Source organism: Nerophis ophidion, linkage group LG21 (assembly GCF_033978795.1).
Source record: "Nerophis ophidion isolate RoL-2023_Sa linkage group LG21, RoL_Noph_v1.0, whole genome shotgun sequence".
In the NCBI taxonomy this organism is placed as follows: Eukaryota; Metazoa; Chordata; class Actinopteri; order Syngnathiformes; family Syngnathidae; genus Nerophis; species Nerophis ophidion.
Window position 1 is genome coordinate 39484217 of NC_084631.1, and position 20343 is coordinate 39504559.

Below are 20343 nucleotides of genomic sequence, written 5' to 3' on the forward strand. Positions count from 1 at the left end.
AAAGTATCGAAATACATTTAGGTTCCGTTACCAAAAAAATGGTATCGGGCTGGACAAGCAGAGATTGCCTGTAATGATACCAAGTAGAAGAGTGTATTTAGTAGATACTACGATGATTACATTGATATTATTTTGTTTCACAAACTATTTTGTCATTTTTGATTGTTTATAAACCCAAGAAATACATCCTTCAACACGGGATGACTTTAATATGACCATTGTTTGACCCTGTAACTACTTGGTATTGGTAGTATCCCCCAAACTAATAATAAACTAAGAATAAGTGATTATTATTTTTTACCAGACGTGTAGATTGAACTTATTAAAACAGAAAATAAGCAGATATTAACAGTAAATGAACAAGTAGATTAATAATCAATTTTTACAGTTTGTCCCTCATAATGTAAACAAAATAATAGGTGTATAAAAGACACAAAATGTTACTGCATACTAATTAGGAATCTTTGTTTGTTTACTTACTACTAAAAGACAAGTTGTCTAGTATGTTCAACATTTTATTTAAGGACTAAATTACAATGATAAACATGTTTCATGTTTGTTCGCATAAAGTCAATAATGACATTCTTTGCAGTCCCCTTTATTTAGAAAAGTATCAAAATACATTGAACATTTTTTTCATTCTTAGGTCCAAAACTATAAGATAAGGTCAGGATTAGAGGAATCCCCAGGGATCGAACCTGAAACCCTCAAGTTGCTGGCACAGCCACTCCACCAACCGAGCTATACCGCCCTGTATGTGGGCTCTGGACCGAGGATGTCGTTGTGGCTTGTGCAGCCCTTTGAGACACTTGTGATTGAGGGCTATATAAATAAACATTGATTGATTGATTGATTTTGGAGCTAAAGGAGAGGTGTTCAAACTATTTTTTCATTCTTAGGTCCACAACTAAAACATAATGTCAGGATTAGAGGAATCCCTGGGGATCGAACCTGAAACCCTTTAAGTTGCTGGCACAGCCACTCTACCAACCGAGCTATACCGCCCTGTATGTGGGCTCTGGACCGAGGATGTCGTTGTGGCTTGTGCAGCCCTTTGAGACACTTGTGATTGAGGGCTATATAAATAAACATTGATTGATTGATTGATTGATTTTAGAGCTAAAGGAGGGGTGTTCAAACAATTTTTTCATTCTTAGGTCCACAAATAAAACATAATGTCAGGATTAGAGGAATCCACGGGGATCGAACCTGAAACCCTTTAAGTTGCTGGCACAGCCACTCTACCAACCGAGCTATACCGCCCTGTATGTGGGCTCTGGACCGAGGATGTCATTGTGGCTCGTGCAGCCCTTTGAGACACTTGTGATTGAGGGCTATATAAATAAACATTGATTGATTGATTGATTTTGGAGCTAAAGGAGAGGTGTTCAAACTATTTTTTCATTCTTAGGTCCACAACTATAAAATAATGTCAGGATTCGAGGAACCTTTTAGATACTTGACACTTTGAACACCATCCATCCATTTTCTACCGCTTATTCCCTTTTGGGGTCGCGGGGGGCGCTGGCGCCTATCTCAGCTACAATCGGGCGGAAGGCGGGGTACACTCTGGACAAGTCGCCACCTCATCGCAGGGCCAACACAGATAGACAGACAACATTCACACTCACATTCACACACTAGGGACCATTTAGAGTTGCCAATCAACCTATCCCCAGGTGCATGTCTTTGGAGGTGGGAGGGGCCTATCCCCAGGTGCATGTCTTTGGAGGTGGGAGGGGCCTATCCCCAGGTGCATGTCTTTGGAGGTGGGAGGGGCCTATCCCCAGGTGCATGTCTTTGGAGGTGGGAGGGGCCTATCCCCAGGTGCATGTCTTTGGAGGTGGGAGGGGCCTATCCCCAGGTGCATGTCTTTGGAGGTGGGAGGGTCTTATCCGCAGGTGCATGTCTTTGGAAGTGGGCGGGGCCTATCCCCAGGTGCATGTCTTTGGAAGTGGGAGGAAGCCGGAGTACCCGGAGGGAACCCACACATTCATGGGGAGAACACGCAAACTCCACACAGAAAGATCCCGAGCCTGGATTTGAACCCAGGACTGCAGGAACTTCGTATTGTGAGGCAGACGCACTAACCCCTCTTCCACCGTGAAGCCCATTTTTCAATAAATGTAAATAAAGTACATGATGTGACGATCTCAAGCCGTCGTCTTGCGGGTTCCCAGGACCACCAAGGAAGGACATTACTTCGAGCAGTTTGACTTTGTTTATTTTTCAATAAACACCTCAGTCCAGGTCGCCTTTCCGCTCCTCTTTTCCGCTTGCTCGTCGTCTGTCTTCGGCTCTACTTCTCTCTCTCTTTGCGTTACTCCTGCTTCATCCAGTCTCTCCGCCTCTCTCCCCGACGTTCACGGCCGCCGCCCTTTGAACCAGTGCGAGAGGATTGCATGATTGTCCCCAGGTGCGTGATCTACGCACCTGATCTTGATTGAGGCTTCGCCTCGCCGCTTGCTCGCCGTCGCCGCCTCCTCGCCGCCATCTTGGGCCGGGCTCCAGCGTGTCCTGCCCGTATGTCGGAACGTTGGCTCCGCCTCTCCACACATGGGTTCAGCCTTGATAATAATTATAAGTATTGACAATGGTGTAAATTCTGGAATGACAACCCGGAAGGATCAGATGTCAATGGAGTCAGTTTCCCCGCGTAATCTTTGAACGTCGGAAGATTTGCAAACAGTTTCCTCGAAGCCCGTTTTCAAAATACCCGAAGTCTGCCGAAACCTTCCACTTCCTCCATCCGGGACGCGACCATTTCTTTATTAACGGCGGCCGTAATTCCTGGCGGCGGCCGGGTCGCCGCAGTGAGAAGAGGCCAAGCATGACAGATGTTCAACCAATTTGTAGTGGCGGTCCGCACATGAGCGGCGGCTGACACGTTCTTTTAGCAAGTTAATAGCTGTGAAATGACTAAAGGGTCGCTTGTAGGGCAGGGGCGGGGTGGGGTGGGGGGGGGGGGGTACTTTTACTGGACTCTTGGCACCAACATCCTGTCGCCCATCTGCTACTTGGAATGGAACCACCTACTTATATTGATTATGGGGGGAGAACATTTTTGCTGACTAATGATGAGGATTTACTCGTCAACATTAATAATACAATCATTTCTTACTTGAAATGACACTAAAATGTTTTATTCTCCGGCCAAGTGTTCAGTGACGTATTTTTATTTGTATTTTCACCCTGGCAGGTGAGGGGAGTAGTGAGCAGCAGCGGTGGGTCACGTTGCTACACCCAGTTCTAGTGCTCACATTACTGCACTCAAGTCTAGTGCTCACATTACTACACTCAAGTCTAGTGCTCACATTACTGCACTCAAGTCTAGTGTTCATATTACTACACTCAAGTCTAGTGCTCACATTACTACACTCAAGTCTAGTGCTCACATTACTGCACTCAAGTCCAGTGCTCACATTACTACACTCAGTTCTAGTGCTCACGTTACTACACTCAAGTCTAGTGTTCACATTACTACACCCAGTTCTAGTGCTCACATTACTACACTCAAGTCTAGTGCTCACATTACTGCACTCAAGTCCAGTGCTCACATTACTACACTCAGTTCTAGTGCTCACGTTACTACACTCAAGTCTAGTGCTCACATTTCTACACTCAGTTCTAGTGCTCACGTTACTACACTCAAGTCTAGTGTTCACATTACTACACCCAGTTCTAGTGCTCACATTACTACACTCAAGTCTAGTGCTCACATTACTGCACTCAAGTCCAGTGCTCACATTACTACACTCAGTTCTAGTGCTCACGTTACTACACTCAAGTCTAGTGCTCACATTTCTACACTCAGTTCTAGTGCTCACGTTACTACACTCAAGTCTAGTGTTCACATTACTACACCCAGTTCTAGTGCCCACATTACTGCACTCAAGTCTAGTGCTCACATTACTGCACTCAAGTCTGGTGCTCACATTACTGCACTCAAGTCTAGTGCTCACATTACTACACTCAAGTCTAGTGCTCACATTACTGCACTCAAGTCTAGTGCTCACATTACTGCACTCAAGTCTACTGCTCACATTACTACACTCAAGTCTAGTGCTTACATTACTACACTCAAGTCTAGTGCTCACATTACTGCACTCAAGTCTAGTGCTCACATTAATGCACTCAAGTCTAGTGCTCACATTACTGCACTCAAGTCTAGTGCTCACGTTACTACACTCAAGTCTAGTGCTCACATTACTGCACTCAAGTCTAGTGCTCACATTACTACACTCAAGTCTAGTGCTCACATTACTGCACTCAAGTCTAGTGCTCACATTACTACACTCAGTTCTAGTGCTCACGTTACTACACTCAAGTCTAGTGTTCACATTACTACACTCAAGTCTAGTGCTCACATTACTGCACTCAAGTCTAGTGCTCACATTACTACACTCAAGTCTAGTGCTCACATTACTACACTCAAGTCTAGTGCTCACATTACTACACTCAAGTCTAGTGCTCACATTACTACACTCAAGTCTAGTGCTCACATTACTGCACTCAAGTCTAGTGCTCACATTACTACACTCAAGTCTAGTGCTCACATTACTGCACTCAAGTCTAGTGCTCACATTACTACACTCAAGTCTAGTGCTCACATTACTACACTCAAGTCTAGTGCTCACATTACTACACTCAAGTCTAGTGCTCACATTACTACACTCAAGTCTAGTGCTCACATTACTGCACTCAAGTCTAGTGCTCACATTACTGCACTCAAGTCTAGTGCTCACATTACTACACTCAAGTCTAGTGCTCACATTACTGCACTCAAGTCTAGTGCTCACATTACTACACTCAAGTCTAGTGCTCACATTACTACACCCAGTTCTAGTGTTCACGTTACTACACTCACGTCTAGTGCTCACATTACTGCACCCAGTTCTAGTGCTCACATTACTACACTCAAGTCTAGTGCTCACATTACTACACCCAGTTCTAGTGCTCACATTACTACACTCAAGTCTAGTGCTCACATTACTGAACTCAAGTCTAGTGCTCACATTACTACACTCAAATCTAGTTCTCACGTTACTGCACTCAAGTCTAGTGCTCACATTACTACACTCAAGTCTAGTGCTCACATTACTACACTCAAGTCTAGTGCTCACATTACTGCACTCAAGTCTAGTGCTCACATTACTACATTCAAGTCTAGTGCTCACATTACTGCACTCAAGTCTAGTGCTCACATTACTGCACTCAAGTCTAGTGCTCACATTACTACACTCAAGTCTAGTGCTCACATTACTGCACTCAAGTCTAGTGCTCACATTACTGCACTCAAGTCTAGTGTTCACATTACTGCACTCAAGTCTAGTGCTCACTTTACTACACCCAGTTCTAGTGCTCACATTACTACACTCAAGTCTAGTGCTCACATTACTACACTCAAGTCTAGTGCTCACATTACTGCACTCAAGTCTAGTGCTCACATTACTACACTCAAGTCTAGTGCTCACATTACTGCACTCAAGTCTAGTGCTCACATTACTACACCTAGTTCTAGTGCTCACATTACTGCACTCAAGTCTAGTGCTCACATTACTACACTCAAGTCTAGTGCTCACATTACTGCACTCAAGTCTAGTGCTCACATTACTGCACTCAAGTCTAGTGCTCACATTATTACACTCAAGTCTAGTGCTCACATTACTGCACTCAAGTCTAGTGCTCACATTACTACACCTAGTTCTAGTGCTCACATTACTGCACTCAAGTCTAGTGCTCACATTACTACACTCAAGTCTAGTGCTCACATTACTACACCTAGTTCTAGTGCTCACATTACTACACCCAGTTCTAGTGCTCACATTACTGCACTCAAGTCTAGTGCTCACATTACTACACTCAAGTCTAGTGCTCACATTACTGCACTCAAGTCTAGTGCTCACATTACTACACTCAAGTCTAGTGCTCACATTACTACACTCAAGTCTAGTGCTCACATTACTACACTCAGGTCTAGTGCTCACATTACTACACTCAAGTCTAGTGCTCACATTACTGCACTCAAGTCTAGTGCTCACATTACTACACTCAAGTCTAGTGCTCACATTACTGCACTCAAGTCTAGTGCTCACATTACTACACTCAAGTCTAGTGCTCACATTACTACACTCAAGTCTAGTGCTCACATTACTACACTCAAGTCTAGTGCTCACATTACTACACTCAAGTCTAGTGCTCACATTACTGCACTCAAGTCTAGTGCTCACATTACTGCACTCAAGTCTAGTGCTCACATTACTACACTCAAGTCTAGTGCTCACATTACTGCACTCAAGTCTAGTGCTCACATTACTACACCCAGTTCTAGTGCTCACATTACTACACTCAAGTCTAGTGCTCACATTACTACACCCAGTTCTAGTGTTCACGTTACTACACTCAAGTCTAGTGCTCACATTACTGCACCCAGTTCTAGTGCTCACATTACTACACTCAAGTCTAGTGCTCACATTACTACACCCAGTTCTAGTGCTCACATTACTACACTCAAGTCTAGTGCTCACGTTACTACACTCAAGTCTAGTGCTCACATTACTACACTCAAGTCTAGTTCTCACGTTACTGCACTCAAGTCTAGTGCTCACATTACTACACTCAAGTCTAGTGCTCACATCACTGCACTCAAGTCTAGTGCTCACATTACTACACTCAAGTCTAGTGCTCACATCACTACACTCAAGTCTAGTGCTCACGTCACTTGACTCAAGTCTAGTGCTCACATTACTGCACTCAAGTCTAGTGCTCACATTACTACACTCAAGTCTAGTGCTCACGTTACTGCACTTAAGTCTAGTGCTCACGTTACTGCACTCAAGCCTAGTGCTCACATTACTGCACTCAAGCCTAGTGCTCACATTACTACACCCAGTTCTAGTGCTCACATTACTACACTCAAGTCTAGTGCTCACATTACTACACTCAAGTCTAGTGCTCACATTACTACACCCAGTTCTAGTGCTCACATTACTACACTCAAGTCTAGTGCTCACATTACTGCACTCAAGTCTAGTGCTCACATTACTGCACTCAAGTCTAGTGCTCACATTACTGCACTCAAGTCTAGTGCTCACATTACTGCACTCAAGTCTAGTGCTCACATTACTGCACTCAAGTCTAGTGCTCACATTACTACACTCAAGTCTAGTGGTCACATTACTGCACTCAAGTCTAGTGCTCACATTACTACACCCAGTTCTAGTGCTCACATTACTACACTCAAGTCTAGTGCTCACATTACTGCACTCAAGTCTAGTGCTCACATTACTACACTCAAGTCTAGTGCTCACATTACTGCACTCAAGTCTAGTGCTCACATTACTGCACTCAAGTCTAGTGCTCACATTACTACACTCAAGTCTAGTGCTCACATTACTGCACTCAAGTCTAGTGCTCACATTACTACACTCAAGTCTAGTGCTCACATTACTACACTCAAGTCTAGTGTTCACATTACTACACCCAGTTCTAGTGCTCACATTACTACACTCACATTATGGTGGTACTTAATGAATACTTAGGCCTACTACACCACTGTATGTTAATGTTGTCATTATGGTGGTACTTAATGAATACTTTAGTCTACTACACTACTGTATTTAATGTTGTCATTATGGTGGTACTTAATGAATACTTAGGTCTACTACACTACTGTATTTTAATGTTGTCATTATGGTGGTACTTAATGTATACTTAGGTCTACTACGCCACTGTACTTTAATGTTGTCATTATGGTGGTACTTAATGAATACTTAGGTCTTCTACACTACTGTACTTTAATGTTGTCATTATGGTGGTACTTAATGAATACTTAGGCCTACTACACTACTGTACATTAATGTTGTCATCATGGGGGTGCTTAATGAATACTTTAGTCTACTACACTACTGTATTTCATGGTGTCATTATGGTGGTACTTAATGAATACTTAGGTCTACTACACTACTGTATTTAATGTTGTCATTATGGTGGTACTTAATGAATACTTAGGTCTACTACACTACTGTATTTAATGTTGGTCTTTATGGTGGTACTTAATGACTACTTAGGCCTACTACGTTACTGTATGTTAATGTTGGTCTTTAAGGTGGTACTTAATGAATACTTAGGTCTACTACACTACTGTATTTAATGTTGGTCATTATGGTGGTACTTAATGAATACTTACGTCTACTACGCTACTGTACTTTAATGTTGTCATTATGGTGGTACTTAATGAATACTTACGTCTACTACACTACTGTATTTTAATGTTGTCATTATGGTGGTACTTAATGTATACTTAGGTCTACTACGCCACTGTACTTTAATGTTGTCATTATGGTGGTACTTAATGAATACTTAGGTCTACTACACTACTGTATTTTAATGTTGTCATTATGGTGGTACTTAATGTATACTTAGGTCTACTATGCCACTGTACTTTAATGTTGTCATTATGGTGGTACTTAATGAATACTTAGGTCTACTACACTACTGTATATTAATGTTGTCATTATGGTGGTACTTAATGAATACTTAGGTCTACTACACTACTGTATATTAATGTTGTCATTATGGTGGGACTTAATGAATACTTAGGTCTACTACACTACTGTATATTAATGTTGTCATTATAGTGGTACTTGATGAATACTTTTGGTCTATTACAGTACTGTATTTTAATGTTGGTCATTATCGTGGTACTTATTGAATACTTAGGTCTACTACACTACTGTATGTTAATGTTGGTCTTTATGGTGGTACTTAATGAATACTTAGGCCTACTACACTACTGTATTTAATGTTGTCATTATGGTGGTACTTAATGAATACTTAGGTCTACTACACTACTGTATGTTAATGTTGGTCTTTATGGTGGTACTTAATGAATACTTAGGCCTACTACACCACTGTACATTAATGTTGTCATCATGGTGGTACTTAATGAATACTTTAGTCTACTACACTACTGTATTTAATGTTGTCATTATGGTGGTACTTAATGAATACTTAGGTCTGCTACACTACTGTATTTAATCTTGTCATTATGGTGGTACTTAATGAATACTTCGGTCTACTACACTACTGTATTTAATGTTGTCATTATGGTGGTACTTAATGAATACTTAGGTCTGCTACACTACTGTATTTAATGTTGTCATTATGGTGGTACTTAATGAATACTTAGGTCTACTACACTACTCTATTTAATGTTGTCATTATGGTGGTACTTAATGAATACTTAGGTCTACTACACTACTGTATTTAATGTTGTTCATTATGGTGGTACTTAATGAATACTTAGGTCTACTACACTACTGTATTTAATGTTGGTCATTATGGTGGTACTTAATGAATACTTAGGTCTACTACACTACTGTATTTAATGTTGGTCATTATGGTGGTACTTAATGAATACTTACGTCTACTACGCTACTGTACTTTAATCTTGTCATTATGGTGGTACTTAATGAATACTTACGTCAACTACGCTACTGTACTTTAATGTTGTCATTATGGTGGTACTTAATGAATACTTGGGTCTACTACACTACTGTACATTAATGTTGTCATCATGGTGGTGCTTAATGAATACTTTAGTCTACAACACTACTGTATTTAATGTTGTCATTATGGTGGTACTTAATGAATGCTTAGGTCTACAGCACTACTGTATTTAATGTTGTCATTATGGTGGTACTTAATGTATACTTAGGTCTACTACGCCACTGTACTTTAATGTTGTCATTATGGTGGTACTTAATGAATGCTTAGGTCTACTACACTACTGTATATTAATGTTGTCATTATAGTGGTACTTGATGAATACTTTTGGTCTATTACAGTACTGTATTTTAATGTTGGTCATTATCGTGGTACTTAATGAATACTTAGGTCTACTACACTACTGTATGTTAATGTTGGTCTTTATGGTGGTACTTAATGAATACTTAGGCCTACTACACTACTGTATTTAATGTTGTCATTATGGTGGTACTTAATGAATACTTAGGTCTACTACACTACTGTATGTTAATGTTGGTCTTTATGGTGGTACTTAATGAATACTTAGGCCTACTACACTACTGTATTTAATGTTGTCATTATGGTGGGACTTAATGAATACTTATGTCTACTACACCACTGTACATTAATGTTGTCATCATGGTGGTACTTAATGAATACTTTAGTCTACTACACTACTGTGTTTAATGTTGTCATTATGGTGGTACTTAATGAATACTTAGGTCTGCTACACTACTGTATTTAATGTTGGTCATTATGGTGGTACTTAATGAATACTTTAGTCTACTATACTACTGTATTTAATGTTGTCATTATGGTGGTACTTAATGAATACTTGGGTCTACTACACTACTGTACATTAATGTTGTCATCATGGTGGTGCTTAATGAATACTTTAGTCTACTACACTACTGTATTTAATGTTGGTCATTATGGTGGTGCTTAATGAATACTTACGTCTACTACGCTACTGTACTTTAATGTTGTCATTATGGTGGTACTTAATGAATACTTAGGTCTACTACACTACTGTACTTTAAAGTTGTCATTATGGTGGTACTTAATGAATACTTAGGTGTACTACACTACTGTATTTAATGTTGGTCTTTAAGGTGGTACTTAATGAATACTTAGGTGTACTACACTACTGTATTTAATGTTGGTCTTTAAGGTGGTACTTGGAGAGTTAAGTTGTCTTTATGAACAATATTAATAACTTGTTTTCACGACTGATCCAGTGACCCGCATGCAGCTGATCACATTTATGATCTTCTTCCATGGAGTGCAGGGATCCTCTCCCATGAATAAAATATTCTAATATCACACAAGGTCAACCTGAGCTCAATTAATGATTAATCAATGACTGGACGTCTACAGTACAATATTAATTCATATTTGTATGCCATTGACATATATATATGTATATATATATATAGACTTCGACTTCCTTTTTATTTTCATCCAAATGTAAACTTTACAGTACAGATAAGGACGAAATTGCGTTGCATTTGCTCATGGTAGAGCAGGATAAAGGAGCAATAAGGTGCAGATAAAAATCAATAGATGACTGTACAGATAAATATAATATATCGCACTTTTGCACATGCATCCAGGTTTATGGATGTATGTTATATTGTCTTTATATTCCAGCCACTTCACACATTTTTGGAGGGAAATGAGGGGATTATTATGATGCGTTCAAGAGTCTTACGGCCCGGGGGAAGAAGCTGTTACACAACCTGGAGGTTCTGCTACGGAGGCTGCGGAACCTCTATCTACGGCATAGCTCGGTTGGTAGAGCGGCCGTGCCAGCAACTTAAAGGGTTGCAGGTTCGATTCCCGCTTCCGCCATCCTAGTCAATGCCGTTGTGTCCTTGGGCAAGACACTTTACCCACCTGCTCCCAGTGCCACCCACCACTGGTTTAAATGTAACTTAGATATTGGGTTTCACTATGTAAAAGTGCTTTGAGTCACTAGAGAAAAGCGCTATATAAATATAATTCACTTCACTTCACTACAGTATAAATAAATACATATATATGTATACATACATGTGTATATTTAAATATACATTTACATGTATAAATACATATGCACATATATGCATATATACATATATATACATATGTATATATATACAGTACATACATGTATATAAACATACATATACATACATTAATATACATACATATACAAATATACATATATAGATATAGCTTTTATATATATAACATACATGCATATATATAAAAATACATACATATATCCATACAAATATATATATACATATAAACATACATGCATAAATATATGTACATATAAATATACATACTTTTATATACAGTGGGGCAAAAAAAAGTATTTAGTCAGCCAGCGATTGTGCAAGTTCTCCCACTTAAAATGATGACAGAGGTCTGTCATTTTCATCATAGGTACACTTCAACTGTGACAGACAGAATGTGAAAAAAAAATCCAGGAATTCACATTGTAGGAATTTTAAAGAATTTATTTGTGAATTATGTTGGAAAATAAGTACTTTTAAGACTGGCTCCAAATCTCACGATACATGGCCCCATTCATTCTTTCCTTAACACGGATCAATCGTCCTGTCCCCTTAGCAGAAAAACAGCCCCAAAGCATGATGTTTCCACCCCCATGCTTCACAGTAGGCATGGTGTTCTTGGGATGCAACTCAGTATTCTTCTTCCTCCAAACACGACGAGCAGAGGATTGGGAGAATGTCATGTGGTCGGATGAAACCAAAAATAGAACTTTTTGGTATAAACTCAACTCGTCGTGTTATGAGGGGCCATTAGGGACATTATTCAGAATTACCTCTTACACACACTACTGAAAAGCTCTCGTGTATAAGAGTGTTTCAGTAGTGTGTGTGAGAGAAAAACATTTCAGTTGTTTATGTGAGAGCATTTCAGTAGTCTATGTAAGGAGTAATTCTGAAATATGTCCCTAATGGCGCCACATAATTTTAGCTGCACATTGGTAGCCGGGAGCTAATGCTAGATTCTGCTGATGGCTGCTTCTGCTCGGTCTCAAACTTCTAGACTATAATTCCTGCATCTCTGACCTGCTAGTGGACACATGTGGCCATGGTCTGACAGGCTGGTCCACTCTGACACCCCCCCCACCCCCCGACAAGACGCTTCCTGCAGGAACTTGTTTTTTAACCCTTTGTGAGAATTGCGATTGAATCTTCATCTAAACGGCGACCCAACGAGAGTGGGAATATCACAGTTAGTCTTTCTTTTAATCTGCTTTGTTATCGTCACTTTGCACGTTTAGCACCTGTGCTTTAGTGTCACAATGCACCTGCATCCACCGCTCGGCTTCTCAAACTTATTGCTCCACCCCCATGCTTCACAGTAGGTGTGGTGTTCTTGGGATGCAACTCAGTATTCTTCTTCCTCCAAACACCACGAGCAGAGGATTGGGAGAATGTCATGTGGTCAGTTGAAACCAAAAATAGAACTTTTTGGTATAAACTCAACTCGTCGTGTTATGAGGGGCCATTAGGGACATTATTCAGAATTACCTCTTACACACACTACTGAAAAGCTCTCGTGTATAAGAGTGTTTCAGTAGTGTGTGTGAGAGAAAAACATTTCATTTGTTTATGTGAGAGCATTTCAGTAGTGTATGTAAGGAGTAATTCTGAATTATGTCCCTAATGGCGCCACATAATTTTAGCTGCACATTGGTAGCCGGGAGCTAATGCTAGATTCCGCTGATGGCTGCTTCTGCTCGGTCTCAAACTTCTAGACTATAATTCCTGCATCTCTCACCTGCTAGTGGACACATGTGGCCATGGTCTGACAGGCTGGTCCACTCTGACATCCCCCCCCCCCGACAAGACGCTTCCTGCAGGAACTTGGTATTTAACCCTTTGTGAGGATTGCGATTGAATCTTCATCTAAACGGCGACCCAACGAGAGTGGGAATATCACAGTTAGTCTTTGTTTTATTCTGCTTTGTTATCGTCACTTTGCACGTTTAGCACCTGTGCTTTAGTGTCACAATGCACCTGCATCCACCGCTCGGCTTCTCAAACTTATTGCTCCACCCCCATGCTTCACAGTAGGTATGGTGTTCTTGGGATGCAACTCAGTATTCTTCTTCCTCCAAACACCACGAGCAGAGGATTGGGAGAATGTCATGTGGTCAGTTGAAACCAAAAATAGAACTTTTTGGTATAAACTCAACTCGTCGTGTTATGAGGGGCCATTAGGGACATTATTCAGAATTACCTCTTACACACACTACTGAAAAGCTCTCGTGTATAAGAGTGTTTCAGTAGTGTGTGTGAGAGAAAAACATTTCATTTGTTTATGTGAGAGCATTTCAGTAGTGTATGTAAGGAGTAATTCTGAATTATGTCCCTAATGGCGCCACATAATTTTAGCTGCACATTGGTAGCCGGGAGCTAATGCTAGATTCCGCTGATGGCTGCTTCTGCTCGGTCTCAAACTTCTAGACTATAATTCCTGCATCTCTCACCTGCTAGTGGACACATGTGGCCATGGTCTGACAGGCTGGTCCACTCTGACATCCCCCCCCCCCGACAAGACGCTTCCTGCAGGAACTTGGTATTTAACCCTTTGTGAGGATTGCGATTGAATCTTCATCTAAACGGCGACCCAACGAGAGTGGGAATATCACAGTTAGTCTTTGTTTTATTCTGCTTTGTTATCGTCACTTTGCACGTTTAGCACCTGTGCTTTAGTGTCACAATGCACCTGCATCCACCGCTCGGCTTCTCAAACTTATTGCTCCACCCCCATGCTTCACAGTAGGTATGGTGTTCTTGGGATGCAACTCAGTATTCTTCTTCCTCCAAACACGATGAGCAGAGGATTGGGAGAATGTCATGTGGTCGGATGAAACCAAAAATAGAACTTTTTGGTATAAACTCAACTCGTCGTGTTATGAGGGGCCATTAGGGACATTATTCAGAATTACCTCTTACACACACTACTGAAAAGCTCTCGTGTATAAGAGTGTTTCAGTAGTGTGTGTGAGAGAAAAACATTTTAGTAGTGTATTTAAGAAGTAATTCTGAATTATGTCCCTAATGGCCCCACATAATTTTAGCTGCACATTGGTAGCCGGGAGCTAATGCTAGATTCCGCTGATGGCTGCTTCTGCTCGGTTTCAAACTTCTAGACTATAATTCGTGCATCTCTCGCCTGCTAGTGGACACACGTGACCATGGTCTGACAGGCTGGTCCACTCTGACATCCCCCCCCCCCCCCGACAAGACGCTTCCTGCAGGAACTTGTTTTTTTAACCCTTTGTGAGGATTGCGATTGAATCTTCATCTAAACGGCGAACCAGCGAGAGTGGGAATATCACAGTTAGTCTTTGTTTTATTCTGCTTTGTTATCGTCACTTTGCACGTTTAGCACCTGTGCTATAGTGTCACAATGCACCTGCATCCACCGCTCGGCTTCTCAAACTTATTGCTCCACCCCCATGCTTCACAGTAGGTATGGTGTTCTTGGGATGCAACTCAGTATTCTTCTTCCTCCAAACACGATGAGCAGAGGATTGGGAGAATGTCATGTGGTCGGATGAAACCAAAAATAGAACTTTTTGGTATAAACTCAACTCGTCGTGTTATGAGGGGCCATTAGGGACATTATTCAGAATGACCTCTTACACACACTACTGAAAAGCTCTCGTGTATAAGAGTGTTTCAGTAGTGTGTGTGAGAGAAAAACATTTCAGTTGTTTACGTGAGAGCATTTCAGTAGTGTATGTAAGGAGTAATTCTGAAATATGTCCCTAATGGCTCCACATAATTTTAGCTGCACATTGGTAGCCGGGAGCTAATGCTAGATTCTGCTGATGGCTGCTTCTGCTCGGTCTCAAACTTCTAGACTATAATTCCTGCATCTCTCGCCTGCTAGTGGACACATGTGGCCATGGTCTGACAGGCTGGTCCACTCTGACATCCCCCCCCGACAAGACGCTTCCTGCAGGTACTTGTTTTTTAACCCTTTGTGAGGATTGCGATTGAATCTTCATCTAAACGGCGACCCAACGAGAGTGGGAATATCACGGTTAGTCTTTGTTTTATTCTGCTTTGTTATCGTCACTTTGCACGTTTAGCACCTGTGCTATAGTGTCACAATGCACCTGCATCCACCGCTCGGCTTCTCAAACTTATTGCTCCACCCCCATGCTTCACAGTAGGCATGGTGTTCTTGGGATGCAACTCAGTATTCTTCTTCCTCCAAACACGACGAGCAGAGGATTGGGAGAATGTCATGTGGTCGGATGAAACCAAAAATATAACTTTTTGGTATAAACTCAACTCGTCGTGTTATGTGGGGCCATTAGGGACATTATTCAGAATTACCTCTTACACACACTACTGAAAAGCTCTCGTGTATAAGAGTGTTTCAGTAGTGTGTGTGAGAGAAAAACATTTCATTTGTTTATGTGAGAGCATTTCAGTAGTGTATGTAAGGAGTAATTCTGAATTATGTCCCTAATGGCGCCACATAATTTTAGCTGCACATTGGTAGCCGGGAGCTAATGCTAGATTCCGCTGATGGCTGCTTCTGCTCGGTCTCAAACTTCTAGACTATAATTCCTGCATCTCACCTGCTAGTGGACACACGTGACCATGGTCTGACAGGCTGGTCCACTCTGACATCCCCCCCCCCGACAAGACGCTTCCTGCAGGAACTTGTTTTTTAACCCTTTGTGAGGATTGCGATTGAATCTTCATCTAAACGGCGACCCAACGAGAGTGGGAATATCACAGTTAGTCTTTGTTTTATTCTGCTTTGTTATCGTCACTTTGCACGTTTAGCACCTGTGCTTTAGTGTCACAATGCACCTGCATCCACCGCTCGGCTTCTCAAACTTATTGCTCCCCACCCCCATGCTTCACAGTAGGTATGGTGTTCTTGGGATGCAACTCAGTATTCTTCTTCCTCCAAACACGACGAGCAGAGGATTGGGAGAATGTCATGTGGTCGGATGAAACCAAAAATAGAACTTTTTGGTATAAACTCAACTCGTCGTGTTATGAGGGGCCATTAGGGACATTATTCAGAATTACCTCTTACATACACTACTGAAAAGCTCGCGTTTATGTGTGTTTCAGTATTGTGTGTGAGAGAAAACCATTTTAGTAGTGTATTTAAGAAGTAATTCTGAATTATGTCCCTAATGGCGCCACATAATTTTAGCTGCACATTGGTAGCCGGGAGCTAATGCTAGATTCCGCTGATGGCTGCTTCTGCTCGGTCTCAAACTTCTAGACTATAATTCCTGCATCTCTCGCCTGCTAGTGGACACACGTGACCATGGTCTGACAGGCTGGTCCACTCTGACATCCCCCCCCCCCCCCCGACAAGACGCTTCCTGCAGGAACTTGTTTTTTAACCCTTTGTGAGGATTGCGATTGAATCTTCATCTAAACGGCGACCCAACGAGAGTGGGAATATCACAGTTAGTCTTTTTTTTATTCTGCTTTGTTATCGTCACTTTGCACGTTTAGCACCTGTGCTATAGTGTCACAATGCACCTGCATCCACCGCTCGGCTTCTCAAACTTATTGCTCCACCCCCATGCTTCACAGTAGGTGTGGTGTTCTTGGGATGCAACTCAGTATTCTTCTTCCTCCAAACACGATGAGCAGAGGATTGGGAGAATGTCATGTGGTCGGATGAAACCAAAAATAGAACTTTTTGGTATAAACTCAACTCGTCGTGTTATGAGGGGCCATTAGGGACATTATTCAGAATTACCTCTTACACACACTACTGAAAAGCTCTCATGTATAAGAGTGTTTCAGTAGTGTGTGTGAGAGAAAAATATTTCATTTGTTTATGTGAGAGCATTTCAGTAGTGTATGTAAGGAGTAATTCTGAATTATGTCCCTAATGGCGCCACATAATTTTAGCTGCACATTGGTAGCCGGGAGCTAATGCTAGATTACGCTGATGGCTGCTTTTGCTCGGTCTCAAACTTCTGGACTATAATTCCTGCATCTCTCGCCTGCTAGTGGACACACGTGACCATGCTCTGACAGGCTGGTCCACTCTGACACCACCCCCCCCCCCCCGACAAGACGCTTCCTGCAGGAACTTGTTTTTTAACCCTTTGTGAGAATTGCGATTGAATCTTCATCTAAACGGCGACCCAACGAGAGTGGGAATATCACAGTTAGTCTTTGTTTTATTCTGCTTTGTTATCGTCACTTTGCACGTTTAGCACCTGTGCTATAGTGTCACAATGCACCTGCATCCACCGCTCGGCTTCTCAAACTTATTGCTCATCCTCTTTGTGTTCGGCCTCAAAAACATAAGGTCCTGGATCGTATTGTGGCATTTTTTTTTTTTTTACAGGGTACTTTGTGTCTATGTGGATACTAGAATGTGAAAGGAGGAGGCAGGGTAGAGCAGGTGGGTGTGTCCTTATGTGTATAGTGTGTAAGTGTGTGTGTGTGTGTGAGGAAAAGAAGGGAGGGAGGCGCTGCATCCACCCGGCGTTGGGATCTATTGTTCCTGGTCTTATTGGTGCCATTCTGTGTAATGAAGGAGCCGAGGGAGAGAAGGAGACACGGAGGACCGGCCGAGGACAAGTGAGGACCGGCTGAGGACAAGTGAGGACCCAGCAGGATTACCTCTCCCGGACGTGGCGGACTAGACAAAAGCGACACACACTTCTTCACCTCGTGGCTTCCTGTCGATCCGTCGCCTGCGTCGGGAAGCCGGGGGGGCTGGCTGGGCAGTGGCCATGGGGCTGGCCGGCACAGCAGGGGGGACCTCGGGGGTCCTGGAAAGGAACGCCCGGCTCTGGAGGCTAGCGCTGCTCTTTCTCTCCATCTGGGAACTCGGCGCGCAAACCGCAGTGGAAACCGGAGCCAGGTACCGCTGGCAAACAGGTACGTGGTGGTCGGTGTGGCGCACGCTGTGGGAACATGCTGACCGGGCGGGAAAAAAAAAAGGACGTCCCGTCGGGCGCTGCTGCGGTCAAATATTCATATGTAAACATTGTTGTTGTCATGCTGACGCCGACGGCTTCGTTGGCGCATCGACATCCTCAGGCTCAAGTTTCAGTGGGACTGGACGTGATTTTTGTAGCAGAGCCTCATGCGTCATCCAGTATGTACTGTATATTGTATACACTGTACACTGTACATACACTGTACACTATATATATACACTGTATATACACTGTATGTATACTGCATACTGTATATACACTGCATATATGCAAGGCATATATGCATATATATATGCAGCATATATATATATATATATATATATATATATATATACACATATATACACGACATATATGCAGTGCATATATATATATGTATATAGTGTGTATATATACACTGCATATGCAGTGTTTATATACACACTATATATATATATATATATATATATATATATATATATATATATATATATATATATATATATATACACTCCATATATATGCATATATACACTTCATATATGCAGTGCATATATACACTATATATATATATATATACATATATATACATGTACATATATACATACATATATATATATATATACATTGCATATACTGTATACACTGTATATCAATATAGACTGCATATGTACACATATACACTGCATATATACAATGCATATATACACTGTCTATATATAGGGTATATATACACTGCGTATATATGCACACATACACTGTATATTACACTGCATGTACAGTATATGCATATATACACTGTATATATAAATACAGTGTATATATACACTGCATATATATGCATATATACACTGTGTGTGTATATATATGTATATACATATATATATATATATATATATATATATATATATATATATATATACACACACACACTGCAAATTTACTCTTATTATATATACACTGCATATAATAATATATATATATATATATATACACACACTATATCTATGTATATATATATATATATATATCTCCATCCATTTTCTACCGCTTATTCCCTTTTTGGGGTCGCGGGGGGTGCCTATCTCAACTACAATCAGGCGGAAGTCTGGGTACACCCTGGACAAGTCGCCACCTCATCGCAGATATATATATATATATACTGCATATTTACGCATGTATACACTGCATATTTATGCATTTATACTGTACTTGTACAAGTGCTTCTGCTGATGGGGATGATCCCAGTGTGATGACGAATGGAATGTTGACGTAAAACAGGAGCGCCACCAACAAAGAGAGGAGACTTTGATGAGTGATGATTATCGTTAACGATGGATGGAAGTATTTGAGGGGTGATGACGATGAGAGAGGAGCACATGGTCACACAATGAGAACACACACTCCAGTAATTAGAGGAGGGCGTGCACTTCACTCTTCTCTTCCCATGTAGTTGTTGTGCCTGAAGGTTATGTGGAGTGAGAATATTTACAAAGTCATATAATCGTATGATAATATAACACAATATAGTTGTTATTGTTGAAGGTACAAAGTGATACCATTGACATGTTTTCATGTATCGATACAGCATGTCTGAAAAAGTTGTTTCAACTTAGCCATTCTCCACTTGATAGTAGTTACTAACATACTGTAGACGTTGACTTCCTGTCCTCGTTTTTGGGACAATACCACACTTTGTGAATTAGTGAATTATATTTATATAGCGCTTTTCTCTAGTGGCTCAAAGTGCTTTACATAGTGAAACCCAATATCTAAGTTACATTCAAACTTGTGTGGGTGGCACTGGGAGCAGGTGGGTAAAGTGTCTTGCCCAAGGACACAACGGCAGTGACTAG

At 41.3% G+C, this 20343-nt stretch overlaps 1 protein-coding gene across 1 annotated transcript in view; it reads left to right on the top strand.

Annotated features, from left to right (window-relative positions):
- Window positions 1-20343, top strand: part of LOC133540096 (thrombospondin type-1 domain-containing protein 7A-like) — a 183569-nt gene that overhangs the window by 23093 nt on the left and 140133 nt on the right. Inside the window, exon 3 of the mRNA XM_061882592.1 lies at window positions 18100-18446. Coding sequence (XP_061738576.1) covers window positions 18299-18446 — 148 coding nt within the window. The 5' untranslated portion in view covers window positions 18100-18298. The remainder of the gene's footprint in view (window positions 1-18099; window positions 18447-20343) is intronic.